General features: G+C 45.7%; 1 protein-coding gene across 3 annotated transcripts in view; it reads right to left on the bottom strand.

Annotated features, from left to right (window-relative positions):
• Window positions 1–18,046, bottom strand: part of LOC126541222 (multiple C2 and transmembrane domain-containing protein 1-like) — an 84,814-nt gene that overhangs the window by 35,512 nt on the left and 31,256 nt on the right. For 2 of the 3 annotated variants that reach the window (XM_050187904.2, XM_055076612.1), the window contains exons 2-3: window positions 16,173–16,527; window positions 13,514–13,644 (exon numbers count right to left, since the gene is read on the bottom strand). In XM_050187904.2, coding sequence (XP_050043861.2) covers window positions 13,514–13,644; window positions 16,173–16,527 — 486 coding nt within the window. The remainder of the gene's footprint in view (window positions 1–13,513; window positions 13,645–16,172; window positions 16,528–18,046) is intronic. The other variant, XM_055076611.1, reaches the window with a different exon arrangement.

The raw sequence follows: 18,046 nt of genomic DNA, 5'->3' as shown, positions 1-18,046 counted from the left end.
GTTCCTCGTCGTTGCGCTCGCATCCGCTCGCTTCGCTAGCTGCGTCGCATGCCTGATACCATGTCGGAGGATTGAAAAGGGGAGCTCGCGTGCGCCGAAACCACAGTTGAGGCGGCAGTATGGACGGCGACAATTCTGATAAGCAGGAGGAGGCCTGGAATCGACATCGGAACGAGATGAAGAGGAAACTTATCGCCCAGGAAATAGACGAACAGCGCGCCGAACGACTGGCTAAACGCCACAACATAGCTAGACAGCCAGACTAACCTGGACTTGTAATCAAGATTAACCAAGGCTAACCATGCTATGCCTTAGCTTTCGCTACGTATATCCTGGCATAGCCGAGCTAAGCCGCTGCCATTTTTTGTGGTAGCATGGCCTCGCCGGCGTCACCTGCGCAAACCTACCATTGGGCATATGACAAATCGGTTCTGCGGAAACTCGCACGGTGGAGAAAAGAATTATTGAACGCAAGTAAGGCATGTGCGGTTCGTAGCGACGCAAGGCTAGGTAAGTGCTTCATACAAATGCCTGTATTTAATGTGTATGCCCGCGCATTGTGTGTTGCATTTTCTTCTCACCTCTGTGGCCCCTTTAAGGCTACCTCACTGAATGATAGCAAACCGGATGCAGCCGTTGTTCTCCTCCTCGTCTTTTCATCTTTTTCTCTCTCTTTTACAGCGCGCGCGTGTGACATTCTGAATCCTTAAGTAAAATCTTACATAATGCACCACTTACGTGTAAAGGACGAGCATCTCCCAATTTAGTATGCGAGGTGGTGCTATGTGGCGATTCACCGTTATTCGCAAGACATTCAAACGTTGTGGTCGTAAGAAAATAAATGTAAGAACAACTCATGTCGAGTGGTTGAAGTATGTATAGTTCCGCGACTCCTGCACCTTTACCCGTAGCGTGCGTATACGAGAACTCTGTCATTTATCCTTTTATATTTTCTGCTCTACATGTTGAGTATACGGCGACCCTTACGAAGTGGAAAGTCTATAGACTTTTTATAGACGACCTTGCCTTTCTATAGATTTGGACTTTTGTTGATACAAAGTCTATAGACTGTCTATAGAAGAAAGTCGATAAAGTTTCTATTTCTTTTTGTCTATTCGCAGTCTATAGACGGTCCATAGAAAAAAGTCGATATGGTGTTCGTTTCTGTTTGTCTACTTCCCCTCTATAGACTACCTGTAGACGAAAGTCGATGTATTCTCTATTTCTTTTTGTCTAGTGTTTGTCTATAGACTTTCTATAGACGAAAGTCTATAAAGTTTCTATTTATTTTTGTCTATTCGCAGTCTACAGACGGTCTATAGAAAAAAAGTCGATATGGTGTTTGTTTCTTTTTTGTCTACTTCCCCACAACAGACACCTATAGACGAAAGTCGATACAGTCTCTATTTATTTTTGTCTAGTGTTTGTCTACTTCCCCTCTATAGACTACCTATAGACAAAGTCGATAAGGTGTATATTTCTTCTTGTCAATTCCCACTCTACGTAGTTCTTCACAAACACGCACACGCACACATTCACACACACACGCACGCACGCACGCACACACACACACGCACACGCACACACACACATATATACATTGCTGCGCGACCGGCCGCTCGAGTCACGTTGCGTGTAATCGCGGGCTTCTTCACGCTGTATCGGGAGTTCCTACTGTTGCTGTACAATTTTATCATTGAGAATTTTCATCGAATTAAAATAACTGAGAAATAAATTAACACTAATTACCTAGTCAGGGGAATGCAAATTACATAATCGAGCATCTTCAAGCGATGACAAACACCATTACCTTGGCTCTCTCCAGCTGCGCAGCATTTGCAGATGTTAAATTAAGTGAAACACCCCGCATACTTTGCGATTCAAATTATTTTCCACGGTTTCCTGTACCACCGCAAGTGAAGGCCATAGGGTGGGACGTTACAAAAGGTCATGTTAACCCATTAAAGACCAGCGTGACCATATGGTCACGTTAGTCTGCACAGTGGATTTCATTTAATTAAGATTAACAAAACGGCACCAAAATCGCCTTTGACATGCCGTTAGACAGATGAGAGTTCCCTTTATGGATATCAAGTGGCAGCAGCTGTCAGTCGTGTTGTGGGAGCCCCTCGCAACGGCGGGAATAAGGGTTGCTGTGCGAGTAGCGTCGCCATGCATCACTCCAAGGGGTAATGTGTTTTTATTTCACTACTTGTTTAAGCAATAGTCCGATATCCTTACCTCCATATTGCTCTTCGAATATGTGACCTTCGATGAGCATTTCTTAAAGATTTATGTTTGATTTATCCGTCAACGAGTGTGTTATCTTGCGCGTTGCCATATGGTCACGCCAGGCCTTTAGGCTACCTAACTTTTTATTTTTTTTAAACTGCATTCTCATCTCTTGCACGGCTGCTGGCGCATTCCCGCAGTGGTTATTTCTTATTTTAATGTCTGAATAGGTTGATGTTGGAATAAATAGCGAAGATATTCGAAGAAGACGATGACGACGTGTCAGTGATTTATATTGACCCGCGAGAGGCTAGCACCTATTCGGATGAGGAGTCGGCCGATGAAGACTCAGGCGGGCTCATTGACAATCTAATCTGGCGGCAGCTATGAGCCGGCGCTGAAACTGTTTTCTCTGACGGACGCCGTATTGGTGGATCCGACTCGGACGGTGACGACCCCAGGCGGGCAACGTGACGGAACATGAGAGGTTTCTTCTGCCGTAGTTGATGCGGCCATTCCTGCGAAATTATCCACTGCTTCTAAGTGGACGAACGGTGATCTCCCGAAAAGCCTTGGCATATTTCCCTACCCGAACTTTGCTGCTTACAGGGGCTTTTCACCTGTTGAGTTGTTCGAAATCTTGTTTGACGAAGCCGTCGTGGAGCTGCTATTCGAACAAACAAGAAAGTATGCGTTATTTTTCAATATGCCAGAACCGGAGGTTACCAAAGAAGAATTAGGTTTTCTTGGAGTGCTGGTTTTGTCCGGCTATAACCGCTTGCCAGGGAAAAAGTGCTATTGGGACAGCGGCTTGGATATGCGCAACACGATGGCCTACAATGCTATGCGAAGAAATAGCTTCGTACAGATAATGCGATTCCTGCACTGTGCGAAATACAAGCCTAACGCTTAGTCACAAGTTGGCAAAGTTGCGTCCATTGATGGCACTATTGAAAGCAAGGATTCTGGAGCACTTTCAACCTGTGCGTCACCTGAGCTATGACGAAAGTATGATTGAGTATTATGGTCGTGATGGCTGTAAACAGTTTATATGCAGAAAGCCTATCCGCTTCGGGTATAAAGTATGCTTCCTAAATGCCAAGAACGGATACCTTGTAAACTTCAAAGTGTATCAAGGCAAGCAGGGGATCCTGGAACATATGAAAAATATGAAAAGGACTTCGGAAAAGCAGCGGCGCCACTTCTTCAAATGGTGGATGAACTCGCAGCAGAGACGCACGACCTTCCTTTCTTTTTCTATTTTGATAATTTATTCACAGGCATGCCACTACTCAGGCATCTCAAGGCGCAGGGATACGAAGGCACGGGCACAGTGAAGCAGAACCGTGTTCCCAAAGAGTGCCTTATCGCTCGACCACAATTCGTCAAGCGCCAACCTCGCGGGTAAGAAGAGCCCGTGCTGAGCGACATAGGGATAATTGTTGTCATCTGGACAACAATTCTGGACAATTCTGTAGTAACGATCGTAAGCACCATTCACGGCGTAGAGCCAATGTCATCTGCAGACAGGTACACTCGTGTTCAGAAGAAGCAAATCGGCCCGCAAAAAAACACTGTTGCTCAGTACATGTTTTATATGAGGTACGGACCATATTGATGCAAATGTAGGCGCCCACAGGATTGTAATCCGTGCCAAAAAGTGGTGGTGGCCAATTTTCACTTGACTTTGTGATGTATCTATGAGCAAAGCTTGTGCGCTAATTCGTAGCAAAGGGTTGTTGGAATCTCAGTGCTGACGCCCGTTGTTGCAAATGGGTCGCAAGCCCCAAGGGTAGCGTTGGCCTGGCGGCCTGGGGCACTGGAAGCATCCGAAGGTCCCGGCAAAGCATGAGTCGACTGGTAACAGAACAACTTGTTTATTCTAGCATCGCAAAAGAGCGGGCGGTCAGGTCGACCGAAGTGGAGAGACGGGAGAGCACGTAACTCAACGGAAGAAATCGGAGCCTCTCCCTTGGCGTCCGGGGGCAGCTGCTTTTATACTCTCGCAGTCGCGGGCAAGACGGAACGTCTCTGGATGAGACCACGTGACGGCGGCGCTCGGGCACGTCGAGACTAGAAGGTGACGCATCCGCCGGGCCGGCGCCGGTCAGACCTCCTCGCTTCACACTTGGGGAGCTCCTCTCCCCGGCTGCCGCGCTTTGACAAGCGTGGGCACCAACATGCACACACACACACACGCACACTTGAAGACACGTGGCAATGAAACATGCCTGGACGCGCTTGACGGGGAGGCATATCGGCGGCGCTGAACGGGCCAAAATGTCCGCCGCTTTGAACGAAGCCCCGGCGTCCGTTGCATCCGCGCCGGCTATACCGCGCGTCGTAGGCGAAACGTAACAGGGTTCAATGTCACGCAGGTAGAATTCCGTAGGCAAATTGCACAAAGCTACCTGATGCGATGGGACAATAAGCATAGAGGACCTGGTCAATGCAGAATCCCAAAGACTGGTGATGTCCTGACTGGTACACGGTATGACCAAGTGGTCAACTTTGTTGCACCAATACCTAATGGCAAGAGGTGGAGGTGTGCATGAGATAATTGCAACAGCACAGTGCACACACAATGCGCAAAATATGACGACGGCATGTGTATTCCATGATTTAAACGATATCATACTAAATAAGTGCTCGAATATTCGCTATATATGTTTTTTGTGATGTTTCATGGCTTCAAATAAATGTTTTTCACTTCGCGTATTTTGCTGTACCATAAGGGCCCAGTGTGACCATATGGCCACGGGCTATATTTCAAAAACTAATTAGGCAAGAGTAATAATTTTTTGCATGTGAATTATTAGTACAAAGATAAGTTAATATATAAGATTTATTTCAAGATACCAAGAAAAAAAAGAAACCGGTCCCTAATGGGTTAACTTGTGCGAACAGCCCGTATACCGATTGTGGTAAGGCGTGAGATGAAGTAGAAAACAGTCGATACTGTAAAAATCTTATTGTTGGAGGTTTACATGCAGTCTATACATTGGAAATAGACAAAAATCGTTAATCGGGGCTGTACGCTGTAACCAAGCGCAGGTACCGGTGGATAATACGGAGCTACATTTGAAGCCACTGAAGTTGTATACTGCTGAGATTGCGGTAGAGCCTATTTGTAGACTTTAGTATATGCATAGTGTATACCTCCGCATTTGTAGACCACATGATATGATCTACGTAGTCGCTCTCGGCAATCCCAATTAAGACAGTCTTCACAGTTGTCATAGCGTGACTTTTGCGGCAGTAGAATAAAGAAAGCAAAACGCCGATCCAATTGTGATAATAGATGTTATGAAAGCCAACTTTAGCTACAAGTGGATTTCAAACAGGCATCAAGCTAACAGCACAGAGACTCGTAATGTTTGTAGCTAACAACTCGGATTTGTGAGTGTGTGATGAACAGATGTCGCGCATGTGGTGTGCGCGTTGTGTGTCGTGCGATTCTCAGATACTTTTCACATTGTCTTCATATCTCGGCTGCATTACTAACATCGAGTGGTTTTTCGTTGACTGATATCCTGCACTATAACCTTATCAAAGTGTCTCATTCACTTAAAATATGTGCCAAATTATCTGAGCCCACCCAGTATTTCACAGGCGGTATGACTGCGCGGACACGCGTATGAGTACCTCATTGCTGTACTGATTGCTTTGACCTATCATCGGAATGGAAAACTTGCACTAACATACGTGTGGGCATCACATTTGGCGATACGCTGGAAGATATGCTACAAATGCGCTGTATTACTCATCGTCGCTGGCGATAATGCAAGCGCCGGAAGGGCCCTGTTACGGCTTTTACAAACAGCGCATTCATCCATGCGTGCGTTCCAGTCTCATACGATAGCCCACAGCATTTGTATTACAACCTGCCAGCGCATTTCCTTCGTTCATGAAAAAAGGATGAAAAATGGAAAAGAAAAGCAACCCGTTTCGGCGCGCATGGCGCGCAGAGAGAGAGAGAAATAGAAAAAAAAAAAAAAAAAGCAGGCGCACAGACTTCTCGGAGCGCGCGCGCCCCGGCGCCCGGAGGTCCTGCGCCTGCGCAATGAGCGCCATCTGTCCGCGTCAGTTTGAATGCTCAACGAGTGCGCCGCTTGTAGCGGTGTGCGGTGTCTGCCTGAACGTTGGTGTCTGTGTATGCGTGTCTTCTTTGTGGCATCACACGTCAACTACACTGAACGGTAAGCTTTAGCAAAGATGTTATGCGTCAATAGCTCATGGTTAGGTAAGCGCATTTCCTAGCGCGAACCGGCTGCATGTAGCGCAGGCGACTCGGGCATAGTATCGGTTTCTCAGTTTCATGAGTTGATAACGCGCTCTTGTTCTCACTTCTACTATATGGAATGTTTTACGGCAAGCGATCGCTCACGCTTGTTCATTTTAGCGTCATAGTTGATGTGCGTAAAAAAGGAAGTACACCATTTTTTAACTTGATGCTGAGCTGCCACTAAGCGGATTGTGTGCGTTGAGCAGCCAGTGTGGTAGATCTCATTTCGTGGCGCTCGATCCGGCCGCGATGAATGCTGCGTCGCATGTGGAGTGAAATTTTCGTGATACGTATATATCTCGAAATTGTGTTAGCATGAAGAATTTTCAAACAGAGATGTATAGTTGAATAACTGATAGCGTATACTCGGATGAAAGGCCATGTTTGCGGGGCATGCATCAGCAATGTGTGCGCTGCCGTTTTCGTATAGTTTAAAAGTAGCAGCATTTTTAAGGTTCCTGGCAACCAATCTGAATAATTTTGGGAAGTTACCACAAGCAAAACACGAGACTTGAAGAAATATCTAGATTCACCCAATCTAAATATGTGCAACCACAAATGCTTTTGGAGCATGAAACCTGCGATAAGCTCAGTCTCTTGCAGCTTCGCAACTTAGGCGAAAAGATTAGAGAACAATAAATTAGTCGCGCCGGGACGCAGCTTTACACATTTCAAACTGAAGGTATTGCGTTTGACAGTAGTTGGAAGATTTTTTTTTAGTCTCTTTTATAAACAGTTCAGCAGCAGAAGTTATCTTTCGGGCTACTTGAAAAGCGTAAAGCACCTTTCGATGCTTCGGCGTTATGCAGTTTACGTGCTGTTAATCACTAGGCAGCTGCTGGCGCAGATTCCCATTGTGCGAATCGTGCATGGTATGAAGCCCTTGTCGTGCGTAATAAGTGTTCCGGTTTTCATTACTGTTGCATTTAGTGCCGTCGTCTTCGACAGACTGTATATTATATGCGCTGTACAAAAAAAAAAAGAGCCAGATTATCCATTTGGTGGCCTTTTCTTAGCAGATAACGCGCAGATTATTCAAATAATTTAGTGGACATTGCACTTGTTCTAGCCTTATCAACACACCTAAGAGATCGTAACATGTTTTAGTTGATAGGTAACCTTATCAATACGCCCCCATTCATGTGCATTCTACTGAAAGTGTGGCAAATGCATTCATCTCGAAGTATGAGAAAAGAGACATTGCAGACTGTTCTAAGCGGAAATAAATTGCAATTCTTAACGTGATTGTTCAAAACTGCAGTCACTATGCTGAGCATTTTCATTCGGCACGGGCATATTGCATTAACGCCTGAAAAATGTGCACAGTCCAGCCGGGTATCTTTGTTTCAGCAATTATTATAAGAATCGTTTGGGATTCTCGCATTTCTTTTATTTTTATAAGTGCACTGTGTGTCACATAAACCTGTCTTGAAACGAAGCGTATCGTTGCTGGCACCGGCGACCATTACGGTTGTCTAACTGCTTATCATACTGTAACATAACGAAACATCATAATGGTACTGATTCATATTGCCATGTAGTCTTTAGTCAGAGGTAAACAAAGTTAACTAGAGGCATAAGTGATGAGAGCAAATTATATAGAAACCTCTATTGAACCCTAAAAATAACTCATTGAATAGTTTTCCCTCACACTGTTGCATTTGCTTTATGTGTGTGTCTCTATGTCCTTGTCTTCAGTGTTGTACTCGTGTGGCCATCAATTACGAACTTGCCCAAGCCATTGTCAACTTTATTAAACAAGGGATTCAATTCAGTTGAATCTAATACTGCATGTCAAGTGACTGACGTGTTCTTCGTTTTATCTAAATATTATGGACTGGCAGTACTTGGCAAGCATCAAACCACAATACTCTTTTGTTGCACTTAAGATGCGGATGTAATAAACTGCCAGAAAATTTCTAAGAAAACAGCAGAAGATTGGGGAATTTTAAAATGACCACATAGGTATGCTGTCTTGTTATAGGTCATACAAAGTTTCCAGAGAATCTCTCTGTTAAGTATATTGTTAAAACGTTTCACCTCATAAAAAGTTGAGAAAAATTGGTCCCATTTATTGAAAAAAAGAATGAAAGTAAAACATACTGATACTTCTTACTCAATTTGCTTTCTATTGCGCTAACTAAAAGTCCTGAACCTCGAAACCGCACAAAAATGTTTCATCTTTGGGAGCACCTAAATAATTTACTGTGATAGCATTCACTCAAACTATAATCAGTTTTGTTTCCTAGGAGGGGCATATCTGTCGTGCCATGGCACAAAGTACTAGCGTGGTATTTCGGGTGTTCATGTGGTATACCTAACTTGGAAACCTGTTAGCATGCCCAAGAGGCCTCATTACCTGTAAGAAATTAAGTGACCATATCAATACAATCGATCCATCTCCCTTCTGTTGAAGTTATGGGCAATGACCAATTCATTCAAGAGAATGAGAAATACATTTAAATGTGTATTAAGCAAAATAAATTACAATCTTTCGCATGATACTTTGAATACTCAAGTCACGTCTTCTGAGCATATCCCTCTGCACGGGCATATTTAACTACTAGCCAAAAAAATTAAAAAAAATAAATTATGGGGTTTAACGTGCCAAAACCACTTTCTGATTATGAGGCACGCCGTAGTGGAGGACTCCGGAAATTTCGACCGCCTGGGGATCTTTAACGTGCACCTAAATCTAAGTACACGGGTGTTTTCGCATTTCGCCCCCATCGAAATGCGGCCGCCGTGGCCGAGATTCGATCCCGCGACCTCGTGCTCAGCAGCCCAACACCATAGCCACTCAGCAACCACGGCGGGTACCAAAAAAAAATTACAGAAAGTTCGACTGGGTGACGTTTCAGCAATAAATATAGAGATAATTTGGGATAATTACATTCATGCATCATATATGAACTTGCCATAAAAGGGAACACACTGTTGCTGGCACGAGCAGCAGTTGTGACTGTTTAATTGTTCACCATACCGTAAAATAAAACATTGTATAATGGTACTGATTTGCATTGACAAGCAGCCATTAGTCATAGCTAAAACGCATTAAGTATTGACTTAGATGGTTTGAGCAAATAAAGCTGCTTAATGAACATACAAAGAATACACACTTTTTTTGCCTCATATTGCTGCATCTACTTATTTGCAGCATACACCTGCATAACACTTGGGTCTAATGCCACAAAGTTCAAGGCCAGCCTGGCGACCATGCTTGCCAAGGGGAAGTAGCGTAAATATTTAGTCTCTTTCCATAATAGCATAAGACATGTATTTTAAGAAATTCATATATTATATTGTGCAATAAAAACAGTTAATTCATTCCCGATGCATTTGTTTTCTTTTTTGTACTGCATCATTCAGCACCTCGATTCTGTCTGTTTATGCAACATATATGAGAGTACAGCTGGTTCAGGAGCATTATTAATCTACTAACGTTAATGCATAAGTGCAGATGGAAAGCAACAGGTGCATATGCATAAAATTTAAAATTTTTTGCTACCACATGTAAACAAAAATGTACACTAACTTGTAGATAGCAGATAGCTATGGACTTATGGCCTTATACACTCTTTGTAGACTTGTCTATAAAATGTCTGTCTGTAGAATGTCTATAGATTAATGAAAATTCATGTTTGTTGACAAATGTCTGCAGAATGTCAGAAGAAAGTGTATAAGAATATATAGTTCTGTTTTTGTAGACTGGAAGTTTATAAAATGTCTATAGACAAATGTCTATAGGTAGCCTATAGACATTTGCTTATAGACATTTTATAGACTTCAGTCTACAAATATAGAACTGTATAACCCTATACACTTTTGTCTATAAACATCCTGCGGACATTTGTCTACAAACGTGAATTTTCATTAATCTATAGACGCTCTATAGACAGTCTATAGACTCAGACTTTTTATAGACTAGTCTATAAAAAGTGTATAGCCATAAGTCTATAGACTTTCTATAGATTGTCTACAGGAAGTCTAGACTCAGGCTTTTTATAGACTAGTCCAAAAAGTGTATGGCCATAAGTCTATAGACTGTCATAGACTAGTCTAAAGAAATATCTATAGACAGTCTATAGGCTTCATAGACAAATGTCTATGAACTGTCTATGAACTGTCTATGAACTGTCTATAGACTTTCTATAAAAATTTTGGTAAGGGGAGTAACCGGCTCTAATAGCATTATATACCAGGTTATATTCTAAGGTGTGCTCGAACACTTTCATAATAGTCCCTTCCATCGACATTTGTCTGTCTATTGTGCCGACAAATGTCGGCGCAATACCGACTGTTTTAGTCCGAGGAAGCAGGTGAATGTGTGAGGTAATCTATCTCGATTAGCAGTATAACACACGAGCCCGTATGGTCGTACATACAGTGTATGGTCGTTCTATTACCCGGCGTGATGATGTCAGTGAGAGCTTATTTGAGTTTATTTTGTTCATGTCGCGCTAAACGTGGCATCCGCCTGGCCCACGTGGTCTGGCCTTCGTCGTGCTTTTCGCCCGGGTGGTAACAAAAAAATCGTCTTTGTCGTCGGAATTACCTCCGTTATCAGTTGAGCTTAATTAAGTGACGACCAACCAGGCCTTTATGCAGTCGTGTACCATATCCTTGAGGTTTTTAATAAGCTACAAAACGAACGTTTTTTTAAAATCCAAACCCGCCTTGTAGTCTTGTCACTCTGAGTTCACGCATTCATTACTAGTGCATTAACAGCAAGCGCGTAACAGGGGCTGATTAGCAAACTTTCTGCTGTTCTGTTGCGCGCCTGTCCAATTTCGTCTGGCGCCAACTAATGAACGCGATGACTAAGTCAGTCTCGAGCCCGACATATGCGCTCTTCATTGTGCCAGCGTCTTGCTTTATCTCGAGGAAGAGTGATTACAGCGACGGCTCTGCTCAACAGTACCGATCCCGCTTGGGTGTCTGTCAGAATGGACTTCTTTCGTTTCCTGAGATTCATTATTTATTGTCGGCGGCGCTAGAAGGCACTTAGGGATAATGAACTAAAGACGTGTGCAGAAATAAGCTATAGCAGTCGAAGACGCGAGAACGAACAAAAGACAAGTCGTCGTCTTGTGTATTCGTACGTTCCTCTTCGGGCCTGTGTCTGTTACCCAAACTGTTCGGTAACTGTCGCCCCCCCCCCCCCCCCCCCCCCCTTCCCGCGCGAAAGATGTCCCAACAATTTTTCAAATTGGCTCAAACTTCTTTGTCTCTGCCCTTCTTTTACGTCTTGTCTTGTGACGGCTGTTCTTCTCTAACGCGGTAACGCTTTCTTGGTTTCGTCTCCCGATAACATTCTGTCGACTTACATCACGGAAATTGCGTCATTCTTGGTGCACGTTTGAACAGTCTCATCCTTTTGAGCTCGGTACATTCGAACTATCGCAATGTGCCCTTAAATTGCTCATCAAGCACAGAACCTCGCCTTTTCACCAATGTTGATTGTGAAATCGTAGTTCTAAAGCTATGTCATATTTTTTTACAAAGTGTCTGGACGCTGCTCAATTGCGGTAAGGTCACGCTATGTGCGCGGCGTTAACAGTTCAAGATAGCGGCTTTGTTTGTTTCTTGTTTTTGCTGTAGTGCCGTCTGCAGTATTCGCCGGTGAGATATATCTTATCGGCTGCTTTAGACTTGCGGTATGTAGACTCGAGACAATCGGTCATGATATTTGAAGCTTTGAATGGCTATATCGGCACGTATAGATATCAGGCTGTGGTTTGTTATCGCTCGTATCGCCAATTTCGCCGGAGGACAGAGGGGCGTGGAAAAGTGATTTTGCTCGTTTTTACTGCAGCTTACAGACGAAAACATCACCGTGTACAAAAAACACAGCAGATCAACCATTTCGCACTCTGATTGACGAACACGAATACACGATGTTAAGAAATTGAAAGCGGCTCTGACCAGAGGACAAACCTGGAGCTGATGCTGAAATTGAGGGAGGAAAGTGGGGATTGGGTAAAGGGGACGGAGCGCTGGGCGTGTATCTGGTAACCCTGCGCTCTTATCAAAGCGCTGTCATGGTGAGCGACAAGTTGGCCCGCACTATGCGCGAATATGTTTTCGACAACGCCGTCACACCGCAGCAACAACAACGCTAAAGATACTTGTTTCTGCGTGGCAGCTATAGGTCTGACGACGTGTTGTTTGCCGACAGTGTTGACAAGCTCGAAGCCCAGTCGGGTAACGGAATGATTTCTTAGAGCAAGAAAATGGCCGGTGGAAGCGGGGGAACTATCCGACGCAGTGGCGAAAATTGGCAATTTGCGGAAAAAAGGAAGGTTGCGGTTGGCACAGGGAACAGGGTAACTGGATATATCCAGGAGGAGGCCTTGTTTTGGCCCGTTGCACTGATATTTTTTAACTAAGTAATTTGTATCACATCACTCTCCTTTCTCGACGTTTTGCGTGAGGAAGACTTCATACCTATTTCTAGCTACGCGCCGTTCATCTTACTACAATTTCTCCTACTCGTTCCAGCGCACATGACACTATAGTGACGTCTGGTGGTCGTAACCTAAATTCAAACATTAAGGCAACGTGCGATGACCTGCAGGACTGAGCCTGTCAATGTATGGCACGGATAGTTGGCATCCATATGAAATGCAGCACGGAGCTACGGATGAAACGGAAACGAGGCCTCGGTTTTTGAAAGCTACGCCCTGGTTTGATGATCCATCCAACCACGGGACAATAATTGCCCGAGTGATACAGTGGCGTTACCGGTTATGCTAACCAGGACGTCGGCGGGCGACAGCTCGTGGGCGAATAAATGGTCCACTCGCAACGCAGGAACATTGAAGATAAGCAACTGAATTAAGTCTAAATCCCTCAAGTGGGCAGACAATTTCACGAAACGGAAACGTGACATTTACGCGAATGTGGTGCGAACATGTGTCGAGGCAAGCCGCAGGAGGTTCTCTGGAAATTTTGAATTTAATCAAGCCGATGACTGTGGTGACCGGTAGGACTGACCTGCCGATGAAGTCGGTAGAGGCCGCGGGGTCCTTGTCCATGATCATGATCTGTAGGTAGAGGCTGTTGCCCACCGGTACGAAAATGTCGAAGGGCTCATTCCACACGGGGTCATTCGTGTCTTCCATGACCTGCAAAGGTAAGCGCGCGGTAACAATTCACTCAGCAGGCATACCGCTCGAACGAATCGTTTCTCAGTGTCCGATGCGAAGCGTAGGCATCCTACTGTATAATAATATTCTCAAGTCACTGCAAGTGTAAACGACGGTGGACAACAAAATAAATGAAAATCATAGCAAACACGTAAATAATAAACAATAATATACTTATACTTCAGGGATATATTTAAAGCGTAAGCCCTCCGGCCTTGCCCATATACTTATAATATCCCTATTTTCATCTTAAGGACGTTTAGCATTCAATGACCAACAGCTAAGGAAAGTACTAGGAGCACGTGATACTTGTATTTTGATGAGAGACGTTCAAGTTATGGTATACCTGATTAGGCGCGCTGGTGACTAAACCTTTAGTTGCCGATTTTCACGCGGTGCGCTTCTTTCTCAGATCTTCAAAATTCGGACTTCTTTCGCTACAGTGCTTAATAACTCGTGCTTAAATCTTCACTACGTCAGCTCTGCAGCGATTTAACGAGCGACATCGTTGACCATGGCATTCGCGCCTGACATCTCATTGAGCAACATGGTTGAGTTACCGTACTAACACCTCCGGCCCATTATACATGATAAACAGGGGCCGAGCAATCGATGTCGCTGGATCGAGCCAATGTTTCGACAGGGGTACTGACGTTGTCTTCGTCAGGACAAAGACAAATACCGTTGTCGAATCGTTGGTTCCAGCGACACTGGTTGCTCGACAACTGCTGGTCACTTCAACTCTCCATCTACCTGCGAATTACGGTCTCAATTGTATCATGCAAGAGGTGGCGTCCGAATCCACGCCCCAGAGACCGCTTCCTGTGTAGGTAGGAGAAACTAATCTCGAAGACCAAGCTTTTGCTGGTTGGATGCGCCGGAAGCGATTGCGGAGCTGGAGACACGTCATAAACGCCACGTTTTAAACAACACCTATAAGAGAGATGCTTTCCTCGCTCTATAGGGCCTTTCGCCTGCCCCGCTTTTGCTTTCGAATTACGACGGCGCGATATCAGCGCACACTTGTTCCGTTCAGGAGAAAATAACGCATTCAAAAGTTGCCTGAGGTGGTCCTTCGATTGGTAGCAGCGGTATAGCTTTACTTGTGAGATACCTTAGATCGGAGGAAAGATGGCATTCTTTCGTCGACTGCCTCCTCAAATCACCTTTCCCGTGGACGTAACAGCCCGTTATCGGGATGTAGCGGTAAGAACGTAATCGGTGTGCTGCGCGGTCAGGGATGGAGAAACCGCCAAGCGCCGCGCGGTTTTCCACGCCGCATGGTCATTAACCGGAGAAGACGTCCTTCGCCAATACAAAAATGTCACGCCGCTGAAATTATTAGGCCGGGTTAACGAACGTATACCTGGCAGTGACCTTCGGGACCTTATAACGGTTCCTGCTCGCGAGAATGCCTCTTGAGAGAAATATTGACCGGCGTCCAGCCGGGCTCCCGCATACGTTACTTACAATGAACACTCCAAAATTGATCCTTCCAAATATAAAGGACAGATTCAGCGGCTGCCTGAAAGCGTAGATGGTCTCCAGTATATATACGTGAACGTGTAAGCACCCTCAACGGACGTCAACAAAAGAATGGACACAGAACACACACGTGATTCATGCGCCTCGTCCTTTATTTTGTCCACGTCTGTTAAGTGTATTTAACCAACTCGCCAACTATAGCTGTGTATACGCAAAGCTTCAAGCAGAATTGTTAAGGTCTAAACCAACAATTCAAAAATTTAGTTAACTACCGGAAGGCGAGTTTCAAAGGTTCGGAGGACCATTCGAAAATTCCTTTGCAGGGGCACCATTGGACTTTGCAGAGGTGCCACTGGAACATTCGAATTTCTCCGTCATGTTCCTTCCAACGCATGCAGTCTATTCCTGTAACGTTTCATTACGACACGCGTAAACAGCACACTCTTTTTTTTTTCTGCCACCGGCACGCACACAGAACCTCAATCAGCACAAATTTCGTAACTTTTTCTTACGGCACCTAAAAAAGCAGCTCTACACTTTGGAATGCCTGCAACTTACTCCTTTCGGGACGGACTTCGCCAAGCTTCATCGTGATGCCCGACAATTCTGAAGCGACTCACTGTCGCATACCCCACGGAGTTCCAAAACACGATTAACCGAAACTCGCCAAGTTCGAACGCGTCTATGATGTTACGATCACGTGTCTACGTTGTTTAGTGACACTGACCTCGCCACGCGCCGCTTACATATATGCACGCATGGCTCGCAGCTTCACGCGGATCTCCGTCTCAGCTCATTGGTAAATTTGCTTGTACTGGCCCTTTTGAATAAAAAGAAATTCCACCCCAACCAAATAAAGAAAGAAAGAGGTCCGACGTACCTTTTACGTTTCTCTTAAGTTCGAGCCGAAAAAGCTGCACCCTTCAAACTTGCCCGCACGTTGCATTTAACTTCGCACGCGAGCTAGGTTTCCCCCAAGCGCGCGCCTGCCCATGCGCCGAGGGCGCGACGGTACGGCCCACCTTGCTGATGTACTTCTCGTTGCCCAGCTTGAAGACGACGTAAGGGCAGCAGGAATCCCTGTTGTCTACGGGATCCAGGTTCCGGGCGCTGAGCAAGAGGAACCTGACCACGGTGTCCTCCTTGGCGGCGAAGGCTGGCGCCACCAGGCAGGGCTTGAGCGCTTTTCCCGGTAGCTGCGCTGCTCCCTTGTCGGCGTCTGCCCACTGCTTCCGGTACGCCTGTGCGTTCTTGAGCGCCGGACGAAGCGGCCATTTCGCGGGCGTCGGCGGGAGAGGCACCGACGGCTTCGTCGGCGCCTCAGCGGGGGAAGCGGGGGAACTGGCAGCGTCTGGCGGTCGGCCCATGTCGCCCTGCCTGTGTGGAGAAATGAACACACGGGTGCTATGCGGATTAGGTCGAATTAATAATACCATTTCGCTTAAAAAATGTTATAGTCTACATTCGATCGAGAAAGCAAAGGCAATAATAACTTTAATAATAACAATAAAGAATATTGTAGTTTTTCGGAGTATTATACAGCTTTATGTCGTGCATCAACAGATTGCGGAAAGCATATTGTTCATCAAACTTCACGGTGTATTAAGACTTATGAAAAAATATTCCATGAATGAATGAATGAATGAATGAAAGCTTTATTGATGTTAGGAGTTGCCGTTAGGTCCCACCAGGCAGCGTTGGTCGTGCTTTGTGTTGCCGAGAAAGAGCCACTCCGAGGCAGGTGGGATATTCAGTGACAACTAAGGCGCGCTCTAAGATAACTGACATGCCTTAGGTGGTAGGTTCGAAGGACGCGGCACAAATGGGCTTTAACGCGGCAGGGAGACCCGATTGCTGCATCGTGCGGACGCCGGCGAAATTCGTGAAATAATAATAATCAAAAAACAACGAAATGAAGTCTACATAAGCTTTATAATTTGAGTGTGGCTGGTGCTAATAATTATCATATTGCTACGGCACAATATGCGCGATCACGAAAGGCCAGCAGTGTGAAGACGACGACGACGATTAGAAGCTAGCGCGGGCTGTTGCCTCTTGGCCAAGCGCAGCGTATTTTCCTTGTAAATATATTTGTACATAGCTTTTCGTCTGCGTCATCCTACGTAACATATCTGGTGGAGGTGGACGTTCCCTGTACCTCGTCACGGAGCTTCGCAGTGGACGGTACGTCGAGCCTTCCTTCATGGCTCCCGGCGACGACAACCCGACTCCGCCGGCTCCGACACCTGCTGCCACTTCGACGACCTACATCACTCTCCCCGCTCCCCGTGATCCTGGCGTATTCTCGGGCCAAGATGGGGAAGACGTCGATGACTGGATCAGCCTGTATGAACACGTCAGCCGCAATAACCGGTGGGACCCTACTATTATGCTCGCCAACGTAGTCTTTTACCTCGGTGGCACACCTCGAGTTTGGTATCGCACGCACGAAGATGAGCTCACCAGTTGGGATTCACTTAAGACACAGCTTCGAGACTTGTTCGGCAACCCCTACGGTCAACAACTTGCCGCGCAGAAGGCGCTTTCCGGCCGTGTGCAGACGTCAACAGAGCCCTATGTCACGTACATTCAGGACGTCTTGGCTCTGTGCCGCAAAGTTGACACCCACATGACTGAGTCAGACAAGGTTTCCCACATCCTCAAAGGCATTGCCGATGACGCCTTCCACTTGCTCGTTTGCAACAACGTAGCGACGGTGGATGCTGTTATAAGAGAGTGCCGCCGCCTGGAACTCGCCAAAAGCCGACGTATTGACCAGCAGTTTGCCCGTCTGCCCAACACCCCAGCGACATCTTCCTGTGCCGACGCTCCTCGTCCCAACAACACTGCCGATGTTACCAGGATCGTCCGGCGTGAGATCGAGGCCGCCTATCCG

This window comes from Dermacentor andersoni, chromosome 2, assembly GCF_023375885.2.
Source record: "Dermacentor andersoni chromosome 2, qqDerAnde1_hic_scaffold, whole genome shotgun sequence".
Lineage (NCBI taxonomy): Eukaryota > Metazoa > Arthropoda > Arachnida > Ixodida > Ixodidae > Dermacentor > Dermacentor andersoni.
The sequence above is the reverse complement of the archived record's forward strand: the minus strand, read 5'-3'. Positions and strand labels throughout refer to the sequence as shown.